The 22,016-nt window shown below is 36.2% G+C and overlaps 2 protein-coding genes and 1 pseudogene across 3 annotated transcripts; all 3 read left to right on the top strand.

The window, feature by feature from the left end:
* LOC104759512 (probable LRR receptor-like serine/threonine-protein kinase At1g29720) lies at positions 89–1,103 on the top strand. Its single transcript, XM_010482424.1, has 3 exons — positions 89–315; positions 407–557; positions 656–1,103. Exons 1-3 carry the CDS (start codon positions 89–91, stop codon positions 1,028–1,030), a joined length of 753 nt encoding a protein of 250 aa, XP_010480726.1. The 3' UTR covers positions 1,031–1,103.
* On the top strand, positions 4,131–12,167 carry LOC104759510 (annotated as a pseudogene).
* On the top strand, positions 17,105–20,711 carry LOC104757303. 2 transcript variants are annotated; one of them, XM_010480033.2, is made up of 9 exons: positions 17,105–17,197; positions 17,718–18,141; positions 18,783–19,066; positions 19,189–19,314; positions 19,417–19,575; positions 19,671–19,789; positions 19,905–20,096; positions 20,209–20,299; positions 20,405–20,711. In XM_010480033.2, exons 2-9 carry the CDS (start codon positions 17,979–17,981, stop codon positions 20,495–20,497), a joined length of 1,227 nt encoding a protein of 408 aa, XP_010478335.1. In that variant the 5' UTR covers positions 17,105–17,197; positions 17,718–17,978; the 3' UTR covers positions 20,498–20,711. The 2 variants fall into 2 exon arrangements, with proteins under 2 accessions (XP_010478335.1, XP_010478334.1); XM_010480032.2 differs by having other exon boundaries at positions 17,124–17,197; positions 17,686–18,141.

Here is a 22,016-nt window from a genome sequence, read left to right as displayed (position 1 = left end):
AAAAAAAAAAAAAAAAAAAAAAATCTTATTCATTACTTGTAAAGTGATATAACATTCCTCTTTTGTTTACATCCCATTGTCAGGAAAGATGTCTCCAAAACTAGATTGGGCAGCTAGACAAAAAATCTGTGTGGGGATCGCAAGAGGACTTGAATTCCTCCATGAAGGATCGACGATCAGAATGGTTCATCGTGACATAAAAACAACAAATGTGCTTCTAGACGCTGACCTTAATGCAAAGATATCTGATTTTGGGTTGGCTAGGCTCCATGAATCAGAAGACAGTCACATTAGCACCAAAATTGCAGGAACCATGTAAGTATATATAGAAGTAGAACGTAAAACTAAAACCGCAATCATTGCTTAAGAAATACCTAGCTCATTCATGGTTTCTCTAATGCTGCAGCGGATATATGGCTCCTGAATATGCATTATGGGGTCAACTGACAGAGAAAGCAGACGTGTACAGCTTCGGTGTTGTGGCAATGGAAATTGTTAGTGGAAAGCATAATGCGAACCAGAAGGGAAGTGTTGATCACGTCTCGCTTATCAATTGGGTAACAATGGAGCTTTTCTTTCTTTTTAATTAGCCCATTATGTACAGTATATCTGTTTCCATAAGTTAACTTCAACCCGTTGTTATATCAACACTCAGGCACTGACGCTGCAACAGACAGGAGATATAATGGAGATCATAGATTCAAAGCTCGAAGGTGAGTTCAACAGCGATGAAGCCGTAAGAATGATCAAAGTTGCTCTCATTTGCACAAACTCATCTCCTTCCTTGAGGCCAGCAATGTCAGAGGCTGTTAAAATGCTTGAGGGAGAGATCGAAATAAAACAGGTTATGTCAGATCCTGGTTTATATGGACACAACTGGAGCTTCTCCAAGCTGAGCGACCTTGATAAACATGGTAGCTCGAGCACGTCTGGTGTAACGACCGACCAAACAACAACAACAATAAAATCCTCTGTTTCTGATCTCTACCCATTATACCCACAATCCGTGATCCAGACTCCAACCGTATAATTACCATCCTCGTCACAGTAAAATTAAAAGCTGTACATGTCTTGTCTCTTATCACTTCAGAGGCTTGTGAGGTTATCCTAAAGTTATAGATCGTTTTATCATTAAAGTTGTGTGAAACTTTACTATATAGTTAAGCTAAATTAATGTATATCCAAAAGAAAAAGTATATATCTCTTATGAATGTTTGCCAAACTCGAATCATGTATACCAAGGTCACACTCGCACTTGCCGCACTTACACAAACGCAATGGACGATAGCTCGCCATACTATCCCAAATACGAGTCAATTTTCCAAAGTAAGTCTCGATAGTGAGTCCCCTTTGTTTGCAGCATGCGAGGTCTGCCTTGATTTGTTGAACTCTAGGTCCATTAGTCACCGAGAATCGCTTCTGTAAGTGATCCCATAAATCTTTCGCAACATCTCTGTGAGAGATGTTCGAACGAAGTGCCGGTTGGACCGACATCTTGATCCAAGACACGAGGAGTGCTTGGATTGTCCACCAATCTTCAAGGTCCGCAGAGCCTTCTTCTGGTCGCGGGATTGCTCCATTAAGAAATCCAAATTTCTTGCGAGAACACAACGCCGTCTTCATACCGCATGACCACTCATCGTAGTTCGTGCCTGTGAGCAAAGGGTGAGAAATCACCGCTCCGGGGTTGTCGGCAGCTGTCAAGTCGTACGGAGATATGGTTCGTCGGACCTCCGTTGTCGTTGTCGTTGTCGTTGTCGGGTTCCGGGTTAGGTTCATCGGTGGTGATGATCCATCGTTTGTGGTCGTCATCGTCGTTTTTGGGTAGTTTCAGAAAGTAAATCAGAGATTTTGCTCTGATACCATAAAGAATCGAGAACGATGGAAAGAATATTTCTGAATGTATTTCGATGATGAGGTTACATAGCTTTTATACAATGACATAAGATATGAGAATATCTAATTACAATAAATGTACAATCGTGATCATATCCCGGTTACTTGATAACAGGAACTTGATGCTCAAGGTGCGGAACTGAATCCTCTGATTCCGCGATTACTTGCTGAATCAAAATCCCTTTCTTTTCACTTTGGTTGAACATTTTTCCGAACTCATTTTCATTAGATTGACTCGGATGCCATAAAATGGACATGAAAGACAGAAATAGTAACTCTATGATCATTTAACCAATTGTAGGGTTTATTGTTTACATAAATGACGTAGAAACAAATTTCTTCATAAATTATATATTATCTTCTTCTTAACACTTTTCTCTTGAAAAAGAAAAACGAGTACTGAAATGACTTGCGTTTCAAGCCATCGTCGTTGTCTTCTGATTACTCTTGATTAAGATCATCCTCTGAATCTGCTTATGATGTGTACACAAGTGACAAGCCCATTGTTATTGCTAGATAGTAAAGCGAACCGTCTAATTAGGATAATTCTTTGGTGTTCACCTCTCTTATTCACTTCGGCTTTATTAACCAATCAAAATATCATGTCATATCATATTAAAAAGATAAAGTAAAATAAAATAAAAAAGACCAAAAAAAATTTAAAAGCAAATACTGTAGATTTTTATTGAAGAAATTATGTAGGTTTTGGGTTTACAAAATAGGAGTTAGGAAATTAAACAAACCAAAATAATTAATATCATCTAAATAAAAAAATATTAATGTTATCTAAATAAAAAAAATCAATTTTAAAATCATTAATCCTAATATTATTTATAGTTATATAATTATGATATCTAAACTCTAACCACTCTTTTATAAACTCAAACTGACATAAATTTTTTTTAATTGTAAAATCTAAACCATAACCACTCTTTTATAAACTCAAACCGACATATAATTTATTTTAATTATGAAATCTAAACCCTAAATCCTAATCATTCTTTTATAAACCCAAACCGAAATATAATTTTTTAAAATAGTAAAATCTAAACCCTACCCTAACCATTTTTTTATAAAACCAAACCAACATATAATTTCTTTTAATTATAAAATTTAAACCCTAACCACTCTTTTATAAACTCAAATCAACATATAATTTTGATTAATTATAAAATCTAAACCATAATCTTCCATTATAAACCCAAACCAACATAATTTCCTTCAAAAACATCTGTAGAATTTTGTTCTTTAAATAGTTTTGTCTTTTTGATTTTAATTTTAATTTATTTTTAAATATGATATAACATGATATATTATTAAATTTTGATTGGTTAATTAAAAGGAAGGAAATTAGAGAGGGGTGAACCCAATAAATTTTCGTCTAGTTATATCTACGCTACTCGCTAGTGTTCTTAATTGTGGTGGGCTACAACATTATGCATGTGCAGCTCGATAGAAGTGTGAAATTAAGGCTATCTCACAGCGTTCGTGCTAGTAATTGGAACGGGTCGTAATTTAGACTAGGCCTGGGCAAATAAACCGAACCCGAGGAACCGACCCGACCCTGACCCGCAAAAACTCGACCCGACCCCGACCCGCTTCTGTATAAATAACCACTCAATTTTTGTTTCCAAATAGCCATAGGTATCGGATATTACCTGAACCGAACCCGAGGAACCGACGATATCTGTTTGAACCCGAGTACAATTATACAGCATATACACCTTATCCCTTATGAATCAGCGATGATTTGATTTCATAAAACCGTTTGCCTTATTCTCCCTCTCTAAATCATTGTGAATCTTCCTAAAAACTCATAACCATGTCGAACTTGCCTGATTTTGTCCGATTTCAAGAATCTTTTGGTTTTATAAACCAAAACCCATACCCAAAACCTAAGTCCGCCGTTAGCTTCATCGTTGGGTTTACTAACATTTTGTTTTTGTTTGTTTTCAGAGTTTCAAAATGAAAACAATTAGAACTCAGAGACTCATGAGAAGACATTATACTTGGCGATAAGTTCAGCTCTTACATATTTTTGTTCTTTCAAGTGAGGCTTAGTTTTTAAAATATTTAGTTTGATGTAACAGGTCATGATCTATGGATAATGTGTTAAAGGCTGACATGCTGGGATGATTCTTCTTTCTTTTTTTCTTTCATTTGCGAAACATGCTTTTCTATGTTGGGATGTTTAAGTTTTGTTTCCTTTGTTGGGATGTTTAAGATTTTAAGATATGCTTTTCTTTGTTGGGATGCTTATTTTACGAGACATGGTATGTGTTTGAATTGTTTTGCGAGACATGATATGCTCAGTTTCATTTGTTTAAGATTTCATGTTATGCAGTTTCATTTGTTTTTCGGGTTATTCGGGTTTTCTGGGTACTTTTCAGGTTTTTGTGGGTACTTTGGATATGTTCGAGTAGGTATTATCCATAACCGAATATATTTTGGATACATTACAGGTTTCTTAAAGTCAATACCCAAATAACCCGAACCCGAGAAGAATCGAACCTGACCCCGACCCAAAATTATATGAACACTTGTTCGGATCCTATATTTGTAAACTCGAAAAACCTGAACCCGAATTACCCGAACCTGACCCCGACCTGAACACCAAAATGCCAAGACCTAATTTAGACCATTTCATTTTTTTATTGCCACAAAAAAACGAAAAAAAAAAAAAGAAGAAACCTTACGTACGCCACATGCGCCATTGAATTGCACTTTACTACAATAACATTTGACAATGCCTTTATTGCCATGCGTTTACTTAGAAAACTAGAGTCTTTAATACCTTTTTCTTAGCAATTTTTTCTTCCGTCGTCGTTTATAGTTCACACGATAGATTCAAACCCAAATGACAAGGCGAGAACAATATTCCAAATTATTAAACTACATGTGGTCGTCCTTCTATCATTAATTAGATTGCCGACGTGATTATATGAAAACTTGTTATATATATATATATATATAGCGACAGTTATTTTGTCATCTAAATCCTTTAACCCATCTTCATTTTTTAAATAGCAACGGACGAGATTTCTTGCCGTCATTGCCTCATTGGCTATCACTATTTTAGAATTTATTGTCATCACTCATCATGCCAATAATTACGGTGAGTTGAACGCCACCGGGAGTGGGATATGAACTGGTCATGCAATAATGCACGTTGTTTTGAGGCCTTTTTCAAAAAAAATACTAGAGGATCGAGAATATTTCGTCTTCGTCCGGACCTCAGTGTTAACGGAGTCGTCGCCGTCATCAACAACTTTAGGGGACAAGAAACATCACGCATTCGTGAACTTGGACATCAAAACGAATTTTGGTCAATTATATTTATATATCTCTACTATTTAGTTACTCTACGACTTTATCAGTTATCCCTAGAATCAAAGGAAAAATATTTTCATTTTTATAAATAAATAAATATTTTCATTTTAATTGTTCTGTCTTCTCTTCATTAGTATACTTTAATTCTCTTTTGTTACTAATTTTTTTTTTGTCGTAAATTCTATTTTCTGGTTGCATTTGAGCGAGAACAGAGAGCTCAAGACCCTTAGCCTTCCAGGGAAACTTCCACATGAATTGGCCGACCTTCGATATTTGCAAAGGATGTGAGTTCAACCAAAAAACACAACTAAACTATTTGACTTCTTCTTTACGTTACTTGCTTCGTTGGTTATATCAAACTTACATAAATTGAAAAAAAAAATAGTAACGAAAAAACCTAAATATAGTTTTAATTATTTTATTCTTTATTCATTACGTAACAAATGCACTATGTTCGTAACATATAGTATTGCTTTTCCGTAACATATAAGTATGTTAGATTTTTTTTCCGTGCAGATCTAATTTATTGGCTAAAAAGTATAACTCATAATGACAAAATTAGACGTTTTGCATAAGAGAATAAATAACATCTTTCAGGAATAAAAAATAGTTTATGTAATAGGCTTCCTTAATTAATACTATGACTAGAATATCACCTGTGCTAGAGCACGGGTTGAAATTCTTTCCATTTGTTTATTTGGTAATTTTTATTTAAAACATCGTATATGTGATTATTTTATTTGTTTTAAAGTTTTTTTTGGATGGAACACGGATTAAGTTGTGTGATAAAATTAATTTTCTTTGTTAATTTATTTGATTTGTTTAGTATTTAAAATTATATATTGTATTTTGATTGTTAATTCTATGATTTAACCTATAGTATAACGCATACTAATTTTAGGACCAAATATGTAACGTATATTTGTCAAAATCATTGTGACCGAGAAAGCCTACCAAACAATATGATTCCAAACTTAAATTTAATCCGACAAATCATATTTTTGAAATTTTAACCGTGTTCTAGCAAGAAATCATATTTCTTGAAATTTTTTCATATTATAGTGACATATAATTGACCCGTGCTATAACAAATCAAATTAAAGTGTTTATGATTTTTAACTTTTTGACCTATCATATATTTATGATATTCTTAAAAATATCAAATTAAACTATTTTTAAAGATTCCAAATTAAATTATTTAAATTTTTTATTATAGTATATAAAACTATACAATTCAACAAAAGAAATATATGAAATAAATTTAAATATTAAAATTTTGACTAAGTATAATTTTCTGATAAACTAAAGTAAGATTTTATTTTTAGTATAATCGGAAATCACTTGTAATCTGTGGAAGAATGATTAATTTCTGAGATTTTTTTGACTATATATATATGGTTAGTTAAATATTCTTTGAAAATTCTATTTTATTCTTTAGAATTTATTTTTATGAGGATCCTAATTCTAAATCTATATAACCTATCAAATAATTAATCCATATAACCTATCAAATAATAGATTTTAGTTATAACCTATATTAATATTATATGTTCTACCAATTTGAAGTTGTGTTCTTCCGTTTTATTAAAAATGGGATAACAATAATTCAAATGATTGGCATAAGTAAAAGTGACCAATGATGGCCATTTTCTTTGTTACATATCTATGACTTGTTAGTCAATCACCTAAATCATTCTCAACTGAAACTGAATTGCAGTAAATCAAACCTGAAATACTCTGTTTTCTTACTGTTTGAGATTCCCCTCGTTTCTGAATGCTTCAAGTATAAAAATTTGAAACCTACAAAAGATATGGAGAAATCAACAAATCCTGTAGCGACTAGCGCGAGAATCACCAAAGTGAAGCATGAACAAACTTTCAACCTTGCTTTTCCTCTTATTTGCAGCGAATTGTGCCGGAACTACCTATCTGGCTCAATCCCGATGGAGTGGGCTTCAATGCCACACCTCACCACCATGTTTGCTCTCTCTCTCTCTCTGATGCTTCATCCTCATGATTTGCGAGTAACGTTGATATTTCTCGCAGCTCGGTCTGCGCAAATAATTTGTCTGGGAACTTACCACGTGGATTACAACACTTCAAGAATCTAACATTCTTGTACGTCACACAAATTTTTTTTACCGGCCCGTACGTAGTTATGTGCCATTTACTTGCATTATTATTTTCCAGAGGAATTGAAGCAAACCAGTTCTCTGGTCCGATTCCTGATGAGCTTGGTAACTTGATCAACCTTGAAAATTTGTAAGACCTTTTACATCGTAACCAATTTTGAAAAACCGCAAGAGTCTTTAGGTATTGAGCTTTTCTAAAACTGGCTTTTTCAGGCAACTTGGATCCAATCGATTTACGGGAAGCCTACCTAGCTCTCTCGCTAAACTGATTAACCTCAAGGATTTGTAAGTTGTGTTTGTCTACTTTGGAAATGGAAAATTTTAAAAGCATTTTTTTTTCTTCGTACGTAACTGGAATTAAAGATTATAGTAAATTCTTGAAGTTCTTGAGGACATGGATACATTTTGCTGGTCGCTTCCAAGAAGAAGTTTATTTTTAGAATTTAGAGTAAACTGAAATATGTTTGATTTTAAAGCCTTTGAGTTGAATCTAGTCCTCGATTTTAGATATGTGTTGTTTCTTCCTAGTACGGATTGTTTGGTTGTAAATTGATTTGACACTTGCAAAATGCTTTGCCTTACTATATGAATAGCTCTAAACTAGTTGTATATTTTCATTATGCAGCAGGATAAGTGACAATAACTTTACTGGCATCATCCCAGGATATATTGGCAACTGGTCTCAGCTTCGAGAGTTGTAAGCTTGTCCTTTACTAAATTATTGTAATTTCTCTTATATATAGTTTGTGTTTCTGCACCGCCTAACTTGTTCTTTTGGTTATGATCAACACTCAACAGACATTTATCCGCAAGTGGACTGAAAGGACCTATTCCTGAAGTTGGCCGCCTAACAAAACTTAAGAAACTGTAAGTAACTACTTAGATAATATCAATAAGGACATAAAGTTGAAACAAGACTAATGTTTTAAGCGATATACTCATGCAGGATTATTAGTGGTACGAGTGGGATAAACTCTTTTCCAAATATAACCAGCGACACCATCAAAACCTTGTATTTATTTTTCTAGTAATCTTTAATTTTCTTGTCTTGAGGCTTGTTTCTATCTGAAAATTTCTAACAAATATCTTTGTGTCTGTTTCAGAATTTTGAGGAATGTGAGTTTGTATGGTTTGATTCCTTCTTACATTTGGAGTAAGCCAGAGCTAAGGACTCTGTAAGTTCTTTCTTGTCACAAGGTTGAAACTTGTCAGTTAATATACTCCACATTTACGTGTTGAGGACGTTAGGTAATCTCATTACATTGTTCATTTATATGCTTATATTTACTGGACTATATCATGGGTAAGCACATAAATAAATATGCATGTATGAGAGAGTCTAATTAGGAACATGTTTGCTGCAGTGATTTATCGTTTAACAAGTTGACTGGTGAAATTCATGGAGTACGAAACACACCAATATATACGTAAGTGCTATATTCTGAGATTCAGAATGTCAAAGAGTTGAAACCTTAAGTGAATACAACAGTATCATGATCAAGTATGCATCGTTTTTTCACACATGTTCTTTCAGCTATTTGACTGGAAATAGGCTTTCTGGAACCGTTGAATCTAGTGTTTTTCTCAATGACAAATCCAATATGTACGTGTAGGCTTTTCCCTTATCAATATATCACTTGAGATATTTCTGGTTCAACTTATTTGTCTTCTTGTTTCTATTTTGGTTATTTCTCACAGTGATCTCTCTTACAACAATTTCTCATGGTCGTCTAGCTGCAAGGATAAGAGGTACGAACATGATTTCTTGGTAGATATGATACAAGCTGCGCATGCATGTTGAAGTTTGTATTTTCACTTTCTGTTGAATCGGTAATATTAACACATACCGGAGCTCATATTTGAAGACAAATTTGTAAGTACACTCTTTTTATCTAACCTTGGAGCAATTAAGCAACAAGAACATATAAAACTTATTTTGATAGTCTTTTTATACAGAACCGGGATTCTCCCATGCGCTGGTCCAATAAGCTGCACTAGTTGTAAGTACATAATGCTTAGTGCTTTTAGCTTAGTACATAAGTCTCTCTTTTAGCTGATGGTGATAAACTGATAATCATGATTGGGGTTGTAGATCAGCGATTTCTACATATAAATTGTGGTGGAGACAACATAGTAATTACAAACTCTTCTCATAAAATCACTTATCAAGCTGATAACTACAAACTCAGTGCTGCAACGAATCAGCACTTCAAAAACAACTGGGGAATCAGTAACACAGGTGTGTTTAAAGATGATAGTGAGGATCAGTACATCCTTTCAACTAGTCTACCTGGAGATTATCCTGATATTTATACGACTGCACGTCGATCTGCTCTCTCCCTCGTGTATTACGCGTTCTGCTTGGAAAATGGAGCTTACGATGTGAAGCTTCATTTTATGGAGATTCAGTTTTCTGATGAAGAACTATACAAGCGTCTCGGCAGACGCATATTTGATGTCTATGTTCAGGTAAAGCTTTCTTGGCAGACGCATGTTTACTGAAGATTTGAAATTCATTTGCTTTTGTTTTTTTTTTTCTTCCCTGTTAGGGGAAATTGTTCTTGAGAGACTTTAACATCAAAGAGGAGGCTAATGGAGCTCTGAAACCTATTATGAAAGAAAAGAAAGCTGTGAATGTGACGGATAATATGTTAGAGATTCGGTTGTATTGGGCGGGGAAAGGGACAACCCTCATTCCTGAAAGAGGAAATTATGGTCCTCTTATTTCTGCTATCTCCTCGTGTCACAGTAAGTGTACTCTTCCCCTCTGCTGGTTTGAAAATCCACATTATTTGACTATCTAAAGTCTCTGCTTTAGCAACTTACTCTGCATCTTATTGCTTTTGTGTCTTTCAGTCTTTCTTCACATTGACTTGTTTCACTCTCAAGTGTCCACCTAAAGCTAATATTCATCTTTCAAAACTTTCTCAGGTCAGGAGCCACGATGTGGAGGTCCAAAATCAAAAAGAAACTACTTCGTTAAAGATATTTTCTTGTCGCTTGGAGTATATATATTTACACTTTTATTGTCTCGTTTGCAGCGGAGAAAACAGAACATCATACTAAGTATCCCTTAATTGTTGGGGTCACGGTTGCTTCGGTAACAATTATTCTCTCGGCTTTGGGAATATATGCATGGAAAATATGCAGAGGAGACAAGAACATAACAGAACGAGGTATTCAAGAATTCACAGCGTATGAATTGGTTCCAAGAAGGCAATCCATATGTTTTAGCCATTAGTATAATGATTGTCTGTTGTGAACGTGATCACGTATATAGAACTGAGAGCACAGGGTCTGCAAACGCTTTGCTTTACTTGGAGGCAACTACAAGCTGCAACAAACAATTTTGATGAAGCCAACAAACTTGGAGAAGGAGGCTTCGGATCCGTATTTAAAGTAAGATGCAAAGTTTTTCCAAAATGTAGATTATTGTTGCTTTGGGTTTCTGATATAAGAAACTTAATGCAGGGAGAGCTGTCAGATGGAAAACTATCATAGCAGTGAAGCAGCTTTCTTCCAAGTCATGCCAAGCAAACCGCGAATTTGTGAATGAAATAGGAATGATCTCAGGTCTGAATCATCCAAACCTTGTCAAGCTTTATGGTTGCTGTGTCGAGAAGAATCACTTGCTTCTCGTGTATGAGTACATGGAAAATAACTCCCTTGCTCTTCAGCTGCTTGGTAAATAAAAGTCACTCAGCTTTTCCAGACGTTTTAAGTCCAATTCATGTGCACATATATGTAATTTCACCTTGGTTAACATCCATTGCCAGGAAAGGGTTCCTTGAAACTGGACTGGGCAGCAAGACAAAAAATCTGTGTCGGAATAGCAAGAGGTCTTGCCTTCCTTCACGAAGGATCAGCCATAAGGATGGTTCACCGTGACATAAAAACAACTAATGTGCTTCTAGACGCCGACCTTAACGCAAAGATATCTGATTTTGGGTTGGCTAGGCTCCATGAAGCAGAACACAGTCACATTAGCACAAAAATTGCAGGAACCATGTAAGGATATAACATGAAACTAAACCGCAATCATGGCTGAAGAAATATCTCATTCTTGGTTTCTCTAATGCTGCAGTGGTTACATGGCTCCAGAATATGCATTATGAGGTCAACTAACAGAGAAAGCAGACGTGTACAGCTTCGGTGTTGTGGCAATGGAAATTGTTAGTGGAAAGAGTAATACAAAACAGCAGGGAAGTTCTGATAACGTCTCTCTTATCAATTGGGTAACCGTGGAGCTTTATACTATCTCTAGCCCATTTTCAGTTGAATCAATTTTACGATCTGTTTCCATAAGTTTACTGAAACTGGTTCTTACATGAAATCTCAGGCGATGACGCTGCAACAGACAGGGGACATAATGGAGATCGTAGATCCAATGCTCGAAGGTGAGTTCAACAGGAATGAAGCAGTAAGGATGATCAAAGTTGCTCTTGTTTGCATAAACTCATCACCTTCCTTAAGGCCAACAATGTCAGAGGCTGTGCAAATGCTAGAGGGAGAGATCGAAATTACCCAGGTTATGTCAAGTCCTGGTTTATATGGACCCAACTGGAGCATCTCAAAGCTGAGGGACATTAATACACATGGTAGCTCGAGCACGTATGGTGTGACCGATCATCAAATGACAACAACAGTGAACTCCTCTGCTTCGGGTTGTGATCTCTACCCATTATACCTAGAATCCATGATCTTAAACTCCACAGTAGAGTTGTCTTCCTCGTCATTGTAATATCAAAAACTATGCACATTGAAACCTTACTATTATCATCGTTAACATAGATCCAAAAACACATCTATATGAATGTTTGTCAAACTTGAACTATACCTTTCTATATGAAACTGTCATAGTGCACACTGAATCAAATTCTCTTTCGTTTCAATTTGGTTGAACACTTTTCTGAACTTATTTACATCAATTTCTCTCCATGGTATTGATTTGGATGGCATCCAAGGACGAGTAACTTGATGATCATTTAACCAAATCTATAAACATACTGCTAATATAAATGATCTAGAAAAAGATGTCTTTATAAGTTTAGATACTCTTGATTTCAACTTGTTTTGATTGAAAACATATTCGAGTAGAGGAAAATGATCAGTTTAGCTCACCAGTAATCGTTGCACCGGCAGACGCCGTTTTTGAAGTAGTGGTATCTCTTTGCATCTCGCTTAATCAGTTCTCTGCCAGTTATCATAGACATCAACTTCATTACATTGTGGCAATCCTTACAAATGCGCATATTAGTTAGCACAGTGATTGAAGATAGAGGTTTTGAGTTAAGAAGTCTTCTAACAACCGCGAGTTCCTCGTTGTAACCATAAATCCGTACTTTATTCTCCATCACCAGGATTAAAGTACGATAAAACCTCGTATCAGGAACATAACCCATTTCTTTCATTTGTGACCTCAAACTCATTATTGTCTCGTAGATGATATTTGTTTCTTCATGTGAAATATCTTCCGGTCTCCATGTATAAGAATACCGTTCATACGACCGACAGCTCGGTGACTCCTTCACAAAATCCGATGCTTTGGTAGCTACAAGACCTGCCCTCGACACTTTGTCCAATCTCGTGGCATCCAACTTCTCAACCAGCTCAGCACATCTATCTCCAAGCTCAACATCTCCATGAACCCGAGAAAGATTTATGAGTGTTTCCCACACATCAACACTTGGTTCCATCGGCATTCTCATAACAAAGTCCAGTGCCTCATCCAAGTAACCAGATGTTGCCAACATCTTTGTAACACTCTGATAGTGTTCCATGGAAGGTACGATTCCATAGTCTCTGCACATAGACGCAAACTGAAATGATTCTTCTTCAACATCTCCGATCAAACCACACGCAGCGAAGACTTTGTTGAATATTTCCCCATCTGGTTTGTTCCCTTCTCCGAATCCCTCTCAGGCATTTCGTCGAACACGTCCAACGCATCATTAACAGAACCACAAACAGAGTACAGAGTATTGATGAATAATGCCTTGATGCTCACAGACTTGCTCAAACTTGTCGATTTGAAACTCACCACCATGATCGCTTCGAATGGTTTTGATTGAACACTTCTCACTATTAATCATCATAAGGATGAATTTTCGGCCAGATATACTCTGAACTTGTATAGGCCCCATCAGATCCATGTGAACCAACTGTAGAGTATGACTTGTGCGAATGTCTGTTAGAAACCCATGATATGCTTTTATCTGCTTGTCCTTGTTGCATGGACCACATACACAGTGTGGATCATCCTTCAGTTTGGGCAGTCCGCGTGCAACTTCTTGGTTAGCCAACTTCAACATTGTGTGAACATTCACATGACCAAGGTTCTGATGCCTCAACTCAGTGTCTAACTCCGCAGTGGCATTAAAACATTGCATTTCAGATTTCCACATATAGCTGTTATTCCCAGATCGTCTTCCTCTGAGTTTGACAGACCCTTGTTGATCAATGGCTTTGCAACCCTCCTTGGTAAAGGTAACAACCAAACCTTCATCACACAACTGGCTGACATTAATCAAATTGGCCTTCAATCCATCCACCAAGAACACGTCCTTCAGATGTGGTTGAGTGTCACCACTAGTTTCACCCTTTCCTTGGATTGTGCCCTTTCCTCCATCTCCAAACGTAACTCTTCCTCCAACAACATTTTCTAGATGAGACAAATTATCAAGAGCACCTGTCATATGTCTGGAGCATCCGCTGTCAAAATACCATTTAGTCTAATCAACCTCAGTTCTATTCGCTGTGTATGCAACATGTCTGTAGAGATCATCTTTCCTGACATACCCTTGACTAACTCTTCTAACAGCTGGATAGAAACTATCATTCTGCACTAGTTTTATCACACGATTCTGAAACTTATAGCACTGGGCCTTATAGTGATTTTGATGACCACAATACCAGCATCCTCTTTTCCTGCTAAGACCAACAGGTCGCTGAGCAGGCTGTTGGTAACTATGTGAACCATAAGACTGTCTTTCAGACACCTCACGCTGCATACTCATCCGCCTGAGATGCGGGTTCACCTTAGAAAACTGATTATGTTGATTGTATGATGCAACAGGTTGTTCTTGGAGTTTTGGCTCAGAGTTCTGCCCTTTTACAAATTGCGTGAACTTGTCAGAGTTGATTCCTTGATATCTCATACCATACTTTGCAGTGCTTGATTTTCCAGTACTGAGCAAGATGTCCAGATCTTTAGTTCCTTTACTCAGCATCCTGATGTTCTTCAGTTGTTCCTCCAATTGTTTCTCAAGACGCAGAGACTAGACTTTTTCTTCACTCAGTTCCTTAGACAGCATTGCAATGTTCATCTGAAGTGTATCTCTCTCGGCAGACAACTCACTGTTATCTTGAGTTTTTTGCACAATAGTATGAATAAGAAGCCCCATCTTATCTTCCATTGACAAGTCATCCTCCTCTCCGTCTGAGTCAGATTTAATCTTCTTGTCAAGACCTTCTTTTGACAACAGAGCTTCGTCTCCTTCATCTTCCTCGATGACTTCCAGCAGAGCTGCAAAGTTGTTCAGAATTTCACCTTTGTTATCTTCTTCAAGCTCCTGAGATTTAGCAAGTCTCTGTTCCTCTATAGCTTTGAGAGCAACTGACTTAGCATTTATCTTCTCTTTCTTCTTTTGTAACATCTCAAAAGCCTCCATCATCCCGACAACTTGATTGTACTTGAGCTCATCAGAGTTCAAAGACCCATCAATAGCAGATCTGTGCAGTTGGAACTTGTCAGGAAGGCTTCGGAGTAATTTTTTGACCAGCTTCTTGTCCTTGTATCGTTTCCCCAAAACAACAGATTCTTGGGCAATACTACTCAACCGACTACTGTAGTCTGTCACAGATTCGGTTTCAGTCATTTGCAAGCTCTCAAAAACAGATGCAAGATTGCCCAGCCTTGTGCGCCTGTCTCGGCAAGAGCCTTCAAACATGATGACCAGAATGTCCCATGCCTCCTTGGCTGACACACAATCTTGAACTTGGTTAAATATATCTCTTGGCAAAGATTCAAAGATGACCAACAACGCCTGTGAGTTGTGCTTGGACTCATCCTTCTCTTCAGCTGTCCACCTCTCTTTGTGTTTCCGGACCAGTTCGCCTTCTTCATTCTTCTCAGTTGGATGAGACCAGCCGTTTTCCACCGCAAGCCAAGCTTCCATGCCAATGCTTGAGATGACTTGCTTGATTGAGACTTTCCAGTAACCAAAACATTTTGGATTCAGTTTCGATGGTCTTTGTAACACAACAATCTCCAGTGATTTCTCCATACCCTAGTCGCAAGATCTCACCTGTTGAAAAAGATACCAGAACCTTTTATCAAGTGCTCGCTCTGATACCAATTGTAAAGGTAAAGAGAACTCAACACACACAATAAAACACTTGGAACGCGCCAAGCAAACGCTTTAATCAATCTTATAAAAACTTCCGTTTCTTAGAAGACTTGAAACTAAGCTCACTCTCTTATCTATCTAACACAACACCCTGTGTAGATCTAAAAGAGTTAAAACACACTCTCCTTCAAAGTTTTTTGTTTCTTGAAGGTTCACAATTCTCACAACTTTATCCCCACGAGTGCTAGCTTTTTTTGCGGCTAGCCCTCGTCACTTTATACCCCCCACAAAACAATCTCTAACCTAGATCTTTTGTAAATCTCTACTAAAAGGAAATATTCCTTATCCCTAAGAAATATCCTTCCTTATCTCTTCTAGGAAGATATACTCTCAATATCTTCGAGTATATCTCGATCTCTTCTTGCTTCCTTCTCACATATCTTGTCACGGCATCCCATAATCTTTCTCCACGTCAGCCAATCTACCACGTCAGCATATCAGCACTCTGAGACACTTCGCAAGCTCCTGTCACCTTCAGAGCTCTGATGTACTTTCAGATTCCATAGTCTTTCGAATTGAAATGATTCTTCTTCAACATCTCCGATCAAACCACACGCAGCGAAGACTTTGTTGAATATTTCCCCATCTGGTTTGTTCCCTTCTCCGAATCCCTCTCAGGCATTTCGTCGAACACGTCCAACGCATCATTAACAGAACCACAAACAGAGTACATCTCCATGATCACATTGCGAGACCTAACATCAAAAGGAGAAACCAGAGCAATGATACACTCATGAACAACCTTTGCTTCTTCCAAAGCTTTTGTTTCACCGCACTGTTTCGCTAAACTTAAAAGTCTAATCAAATCTAAAGCATAACCTTTCTTATTCTCCAAGCAATTCAAAACCTCTACAGCATCTTTCGTGTTTCCTTGATCGCATAACGAATCGAAATGTCTCAATCGTAACATTTGAAGAAACTACTCTCGGTTTCTCCCCTACGCTTTGATTCTGCATACATGTGCGTTGACTTGCTAATTCTCGCTCAGGCAGAGTGGTGTGATATTCGTGCTGCCATTGTCCGTGAGGCTGTGATGATGATGATCATAAGAGAGGGGTCTACGCGAACTGAACCGGAGTCTGCTTCTACTCTGCTGCGTTGCCAATGCTAAATACGGTTTCGCAAGCTTGAGCTTTCCGTACCACAACCGCATCATTACGACGTTGTCAGGTACTCAAAATACGACGTTGTCAGGTAACAAAATTAACGAACCCTAATAGTAAAACCTAAAGAATTAAGAAAGGGTTCAATTTTTAATTTCTCTAAAACCGGGTCGGTTAGACAGGTTGTGTCTAAACGCTGCGTTTTAATGAAATTCACTCTAACCACCAATTTCTCTCTCTCTCTCTCCTAATGTTGGGTGCGGAGTGATCATTTGTGCGTTGGAACTTGAGAGAACCATTCACTCAAACAGAGAGACCCCAAATTCAGGTTCCGTCTTCTTCTGTTTTCTTATATGTTTTCTAAGTACTCGTTTTGTATATTTCTGATTTCAGCATTTCTGGGTTTCATGGCTAGTAACTAAATCAAAGTTTCAACATTAGATTCCAAAGTTTTCTGTTAATTTATTATCCTGTCGATGTTTATTAGTCGGTTAGTATTGGTTTCTCAGACTATGTTTAATAGCTCATCCCAAATTAAGGCTTGTCTCGTTGTCCTGTGAGGATAAATTAGCATAGATGTGTAGAAAGAGGCTAATTGAATATTCCTGAGCTGGTGGAGTAAGAATTATGGCATCTTCGGATCTATTGAAGTAAAATAATCTAAGGCCAATGAATAAATTTACAATTCATTAGCCAAAGACACATTTTTTTGGTCTACTTGTAATGATTCTTCATCTGCTTTTTAAGTCTTACCTATGACGACCCTAAGACTGTTTGTAGCATATTTATAACTGCTTCAAGTTGGTTAAAGCGCAGTTAGTGATGTAATGGGTTATTATGCTCTCTAGAATCTAGAATAAGAGAGGGCTCTACGCGAATTGAACCGGAGTCTGCTTCTACTCTGCTGCGTTGCCAATGCTAAATACGGTTTCTCAAGGTTTAGCTTTCCGTACCATAACCGCACCATTACGACGGAGAACTCAAAAGTTGTCAGGCAACAAAATTAACGAACCGTAATAGTAAACCCTTAAGAATTAAGAAAGGTTTCAGTTTTTTAATTTCTCTAAACCGGATCGGTTAGACAGGTTGTATCTAAACGCTGCGTTTTAATGAAATTCACTCTAACCACCAATTTCGCTCTCTCTCTCTCGCCTAATGTTGGGTGCGGAGTGATCATTTGTGCGTTGGAACTTGAAAGAACCATTCACTCAAACAGAGAAACATTGGAGACTTACGTTTCTTACCAGACTCTCTCTTCAACTCCAAATTCAGGTTCCGTCTTCTTTTGTTTTCTTCTATGTTTTCTAATTACTCGTTTTGTATATTTCTGATTTCAGCATGTCTGGGTTTCATGGCTAGTAACTAAATCAAAGTTCCAACATTAGATTCCAAAGTTTTCTGTTAATTTATTATCCCGTCGATGTTGATTAGTCGGTTAGTATTGGTTTCTCAGACTATGTTTAATAGCTCATCCCAAATTAAGGCTTGTTCGTCGTCCTGTGAGGATGAATTAGCATAGGTGTGTAGAAAGAGGCTAATTGAATATTCGTGAGCTGGTAGAATGAGAATTATGGCATCTTCGGATATATTGAAGTAAAAGTATCTAAGACCAATGAATAAATTTACAATTCATTAGCCAAAGACACATTTTTTTGGTCTACTTGTAAAGATTTTTCATCTGCTTTAAGTCTAAGCGGTTTACTATGACTACCCTAAGACTGATTGTAGCATATCTATAACTGCTTCAAGTTCGTTAAGGAGCAGTTAGTGATGATGTAATGGGTTCTTATAAGTAGAGATCTTTATGATGACTTGTATGATTGTAAAACTGCGTTAGTATAGATTCCTATAAACTAGTGAATCTCTTTTCGGTTCATTCGTTGAAAGACTTCATTTTGTTATGAACATTTCAGTTGGCAAAAAAAAATCAATGGCTATGGTGGTGTCAGGTGGCAAAGCAGCCACGATGCCACTTCAGGCCAATGCTCTTCTTCCTCTAAGTATCAAGACCAAAGCAAGAAGAGTCCTAAGCGCATCTGCATTTCCGCTTTTCTCACCAGCTCCTCACATTGCTGCCAGGTCCCTCTCTATCCGCCTCAAGATGTCGAGGCATGTGGTATCTTCTGTTTTGTCAGAAGACAAAGCTACTGGGGTTAGTGGCTCGGGGACAGATGCTTTCAAGCTGACATACTTGGAGGTGGGGTTTCTTCATAGTGGTGGTCGTTTTAGGGGATCTTTACTAGTTGAGAATTTGTGTTTCTAGTAGTAAATGTTGCATCTTATTTGATTATTACATGTCTTCAATTTTGTGGGAGTCAGGGCAATAGCTGGTTATGGGAAACAAGTGGCTTGAGAATCCTGGTTGATCCGATTCTTGTCGGTAATTTGGATTTTGGAATCCCATGGCTCTATGATGCTGCCAAAAGATATTTGAAGGGCTTCAAGGTTACACTTAATTAAAAACATGAATCTAATTTTCAATGCAGTTTTATAATGATCATCTCTCTCACTTTGATTGTAAGTTTTGAAGTTTTATATTTGGTTCAGCTTGATGACCTCCCTGAAGTTGATTGCCTGCTCATTACTCAAAGCCTTGATGATCACTGTCATCTGAATACCCTTAGGCCACTTTCTGAGAAATCTCCAGACATAAAGGTTATTGCTACTCCAAATGCAAAGCCTTTGCTGGATCCTCTTTTTAAAAATGTAAGTGACTTGTTTCATAGTTTCTAGTCTTAACCGGAATTTAAGACTAAATCAACAATTTAGAAAATGAAAAGGTTGCTGAAGTAGTACTGTAGGTCACTTATCTGGAACCTGGAGATAGCTGTGAGCTAAACGCAAGAAAGGGTTCTAAGGTTCGAGTTAAAGCCACAGCAGGACCTATCCTTGGTCCACCATGGCAACGCCCTGAAAACGGGTAAAAGAAAGAAAAAAAACTCCCATCAAACTTTCAATTGCTCCATTAATATGGTCTGCCACAACAGTTAATAACCTGGTGATGCATGTTTGAGTTCTACTTATTTTGTTCTCAGGTATCTCCTTGTATCCCCTGAAGATCAGATATCTCTCTACTACGAACCACATTGTGTATGCAACCTGGAACTTCTGAAGAATGAAAGAGCCGACATTGTAATCACACCTGTCATCAAGCAACTTCTCCCACGATTTACTCTTGTGTCTGGCCAAGAAGACGCTGTCCAGCTCGCCAAACTCTTGGAAGCCAAGTAAATAATCATCTTATCTTTTTTTCCCCGTTATAAATCATGTAGTCTTAAGAAAATGAATCAACACTCTTGCTTTTTCTAGTTATCAATCGGGTTTTTGTTGAACATTTAGGTTTGTTGTGCCGATGCAAAATGGCGAGCTTGAAGCAAAGGGACTTTTAGCAACCATAATAAAGAAAGAAGGAACGTTGGAATCATTTAAGGTGCAGCGTTCGTGACCCACCCAAAATATAATGAAAGTTAAATCAACTATGGTTCCATCTGGCTCAGTGGTGATAATGTCTTCGATATTTGATTTTTGAATGCAGGAACTATTGTTGAAAGAGCTCCCAAAAGCTCAAGTGTTGGAGCCTATAGCAGGCGTGCCTCTAGAGATCTTGGCTCCATCTTTAGAGGTTTAAAATGTAACAGTACAAACTAAATGAGGATACACAGATGTGAATATACACATGTGAAATGAAGTTTTTTAGTGAGGGAACAAATATATAGTTTGAAATAGCTCTTAAAGAAGAAGAGGGATTTTGGGTGTTCGAGTGATGATGGAGATTATTTCATTTAAGGAGGTAATTTTAGAAGTATAATGATTAACGAGGAAGGAATACAAATATATAAGTAGGTCCCCGACTAGCATTTAGCAGTTTATGTTCTTAATATTTTTTAGAGTCTCACTCACCAGTTTTTTAAAGGCTTATTTGAAAAAATATTTTTTTCTATATCTTTTGCAAAAATACTCTATGTTGTTATCCATTTTTAATAATACTCTTTTCTATATACAAAATGACTAAATTTTACCAAATACTAAACCCTAACTCTTCAAAAATTTATTTTAATAAAAAATAAAGAACTTATACCCAAAAATAAAATTTAAAAGTTAATTTAACATATTTGTAATTGTGTAAAAGATGATAAAACTAAAAAATGGCCCAAAAAAAGATATTTTTGAAAATAGGTATCAATAAAAAGTATTTAACAACTTTTCTTTTTTTAAAAGGAATGAGAAGGGTATGTTATTCCTCATTTTCTTTTATTTAGAATTAATTTCTTTTCCAAATTTTATTATATGGATCCCACACTATTTTGTTTTGGAAGATTGTAGAATAAAATTGTTCATCTCCAAATTTTTACCATTTAGAATTAATTTCTTTCCCAAATTTTAATATATAGAGACCCCACACTGTCTTTTTTTTTTGGAAGAATTGTAGAAGAAAATTATTCATCTCCAAATTTGATGTGGAACAAATATAAAAACAAAGTAAATTTATTAAAAGAAATATAAATTCATCCAAAAATATAAATTAAACTTTCAACTTCACGCAGTGTTCACAATAATATCAAACTATTTGATGCAAGTGAATTTATTGCAAAACTTTTTGTAAGGTGTACCAAGTTCGAACATATCTCACTCTTAAGTTGATATTAGTTGAACTCATGATGAGAGGAATGTCAAACAAATATATATATATATATATATATATATATATTGAAACTAATTTGAACTTCTATAAATTACTCCGAGATCATGATTTTAAAGACATGCCACATAAAAGAGAATTTTGTTTTTGATATTTATATTTATATTTATATTATTTCCAACCAAAATAAATAGAATGCACGTCATTTATAACATACTTAAATTATATTATTTTATTAATTCAAGTTTCATATCATATAAATACCAAAAATTTTAAGTTTTTTTTCAAAAATACTACTAATAAATTTTAAACAGTAAACATGCTGAATACATTGAACCCCATCGAATGTTCTTGAAAATCATTCTAAATAATGACTAATGACCATTTGTCTTTTTCAGTCTTTTTTCTGTTGGTTAAATTTTTTGAATAAATATTTAATCATATAATTTATCTGAAAATAACAAAACATTTCTATAATCATATAATTTTTTTTTTGTCAAAAAAAAAA

The sequence above is a fragment of the Camelina sativa genome, chromosome 17 (genome assembly GCF_000633955.1).
Source record: "Camelina sativa cultivar DH55 chromosome 17, Cs, whole genome shotgun sequence".
NCBI classification, from domain to species: Eukaryota; Viridiplantae; Streptophyta; class Magnoliopsida; order Brassicales; family Brassicaceae; genus Camelina; species Camelina sativa.
The sequence above is the reverse complement of the archived record's forward strand: the minus strand, read 5'-3'. Positions and strand labels throughout refer to the sequence as shown.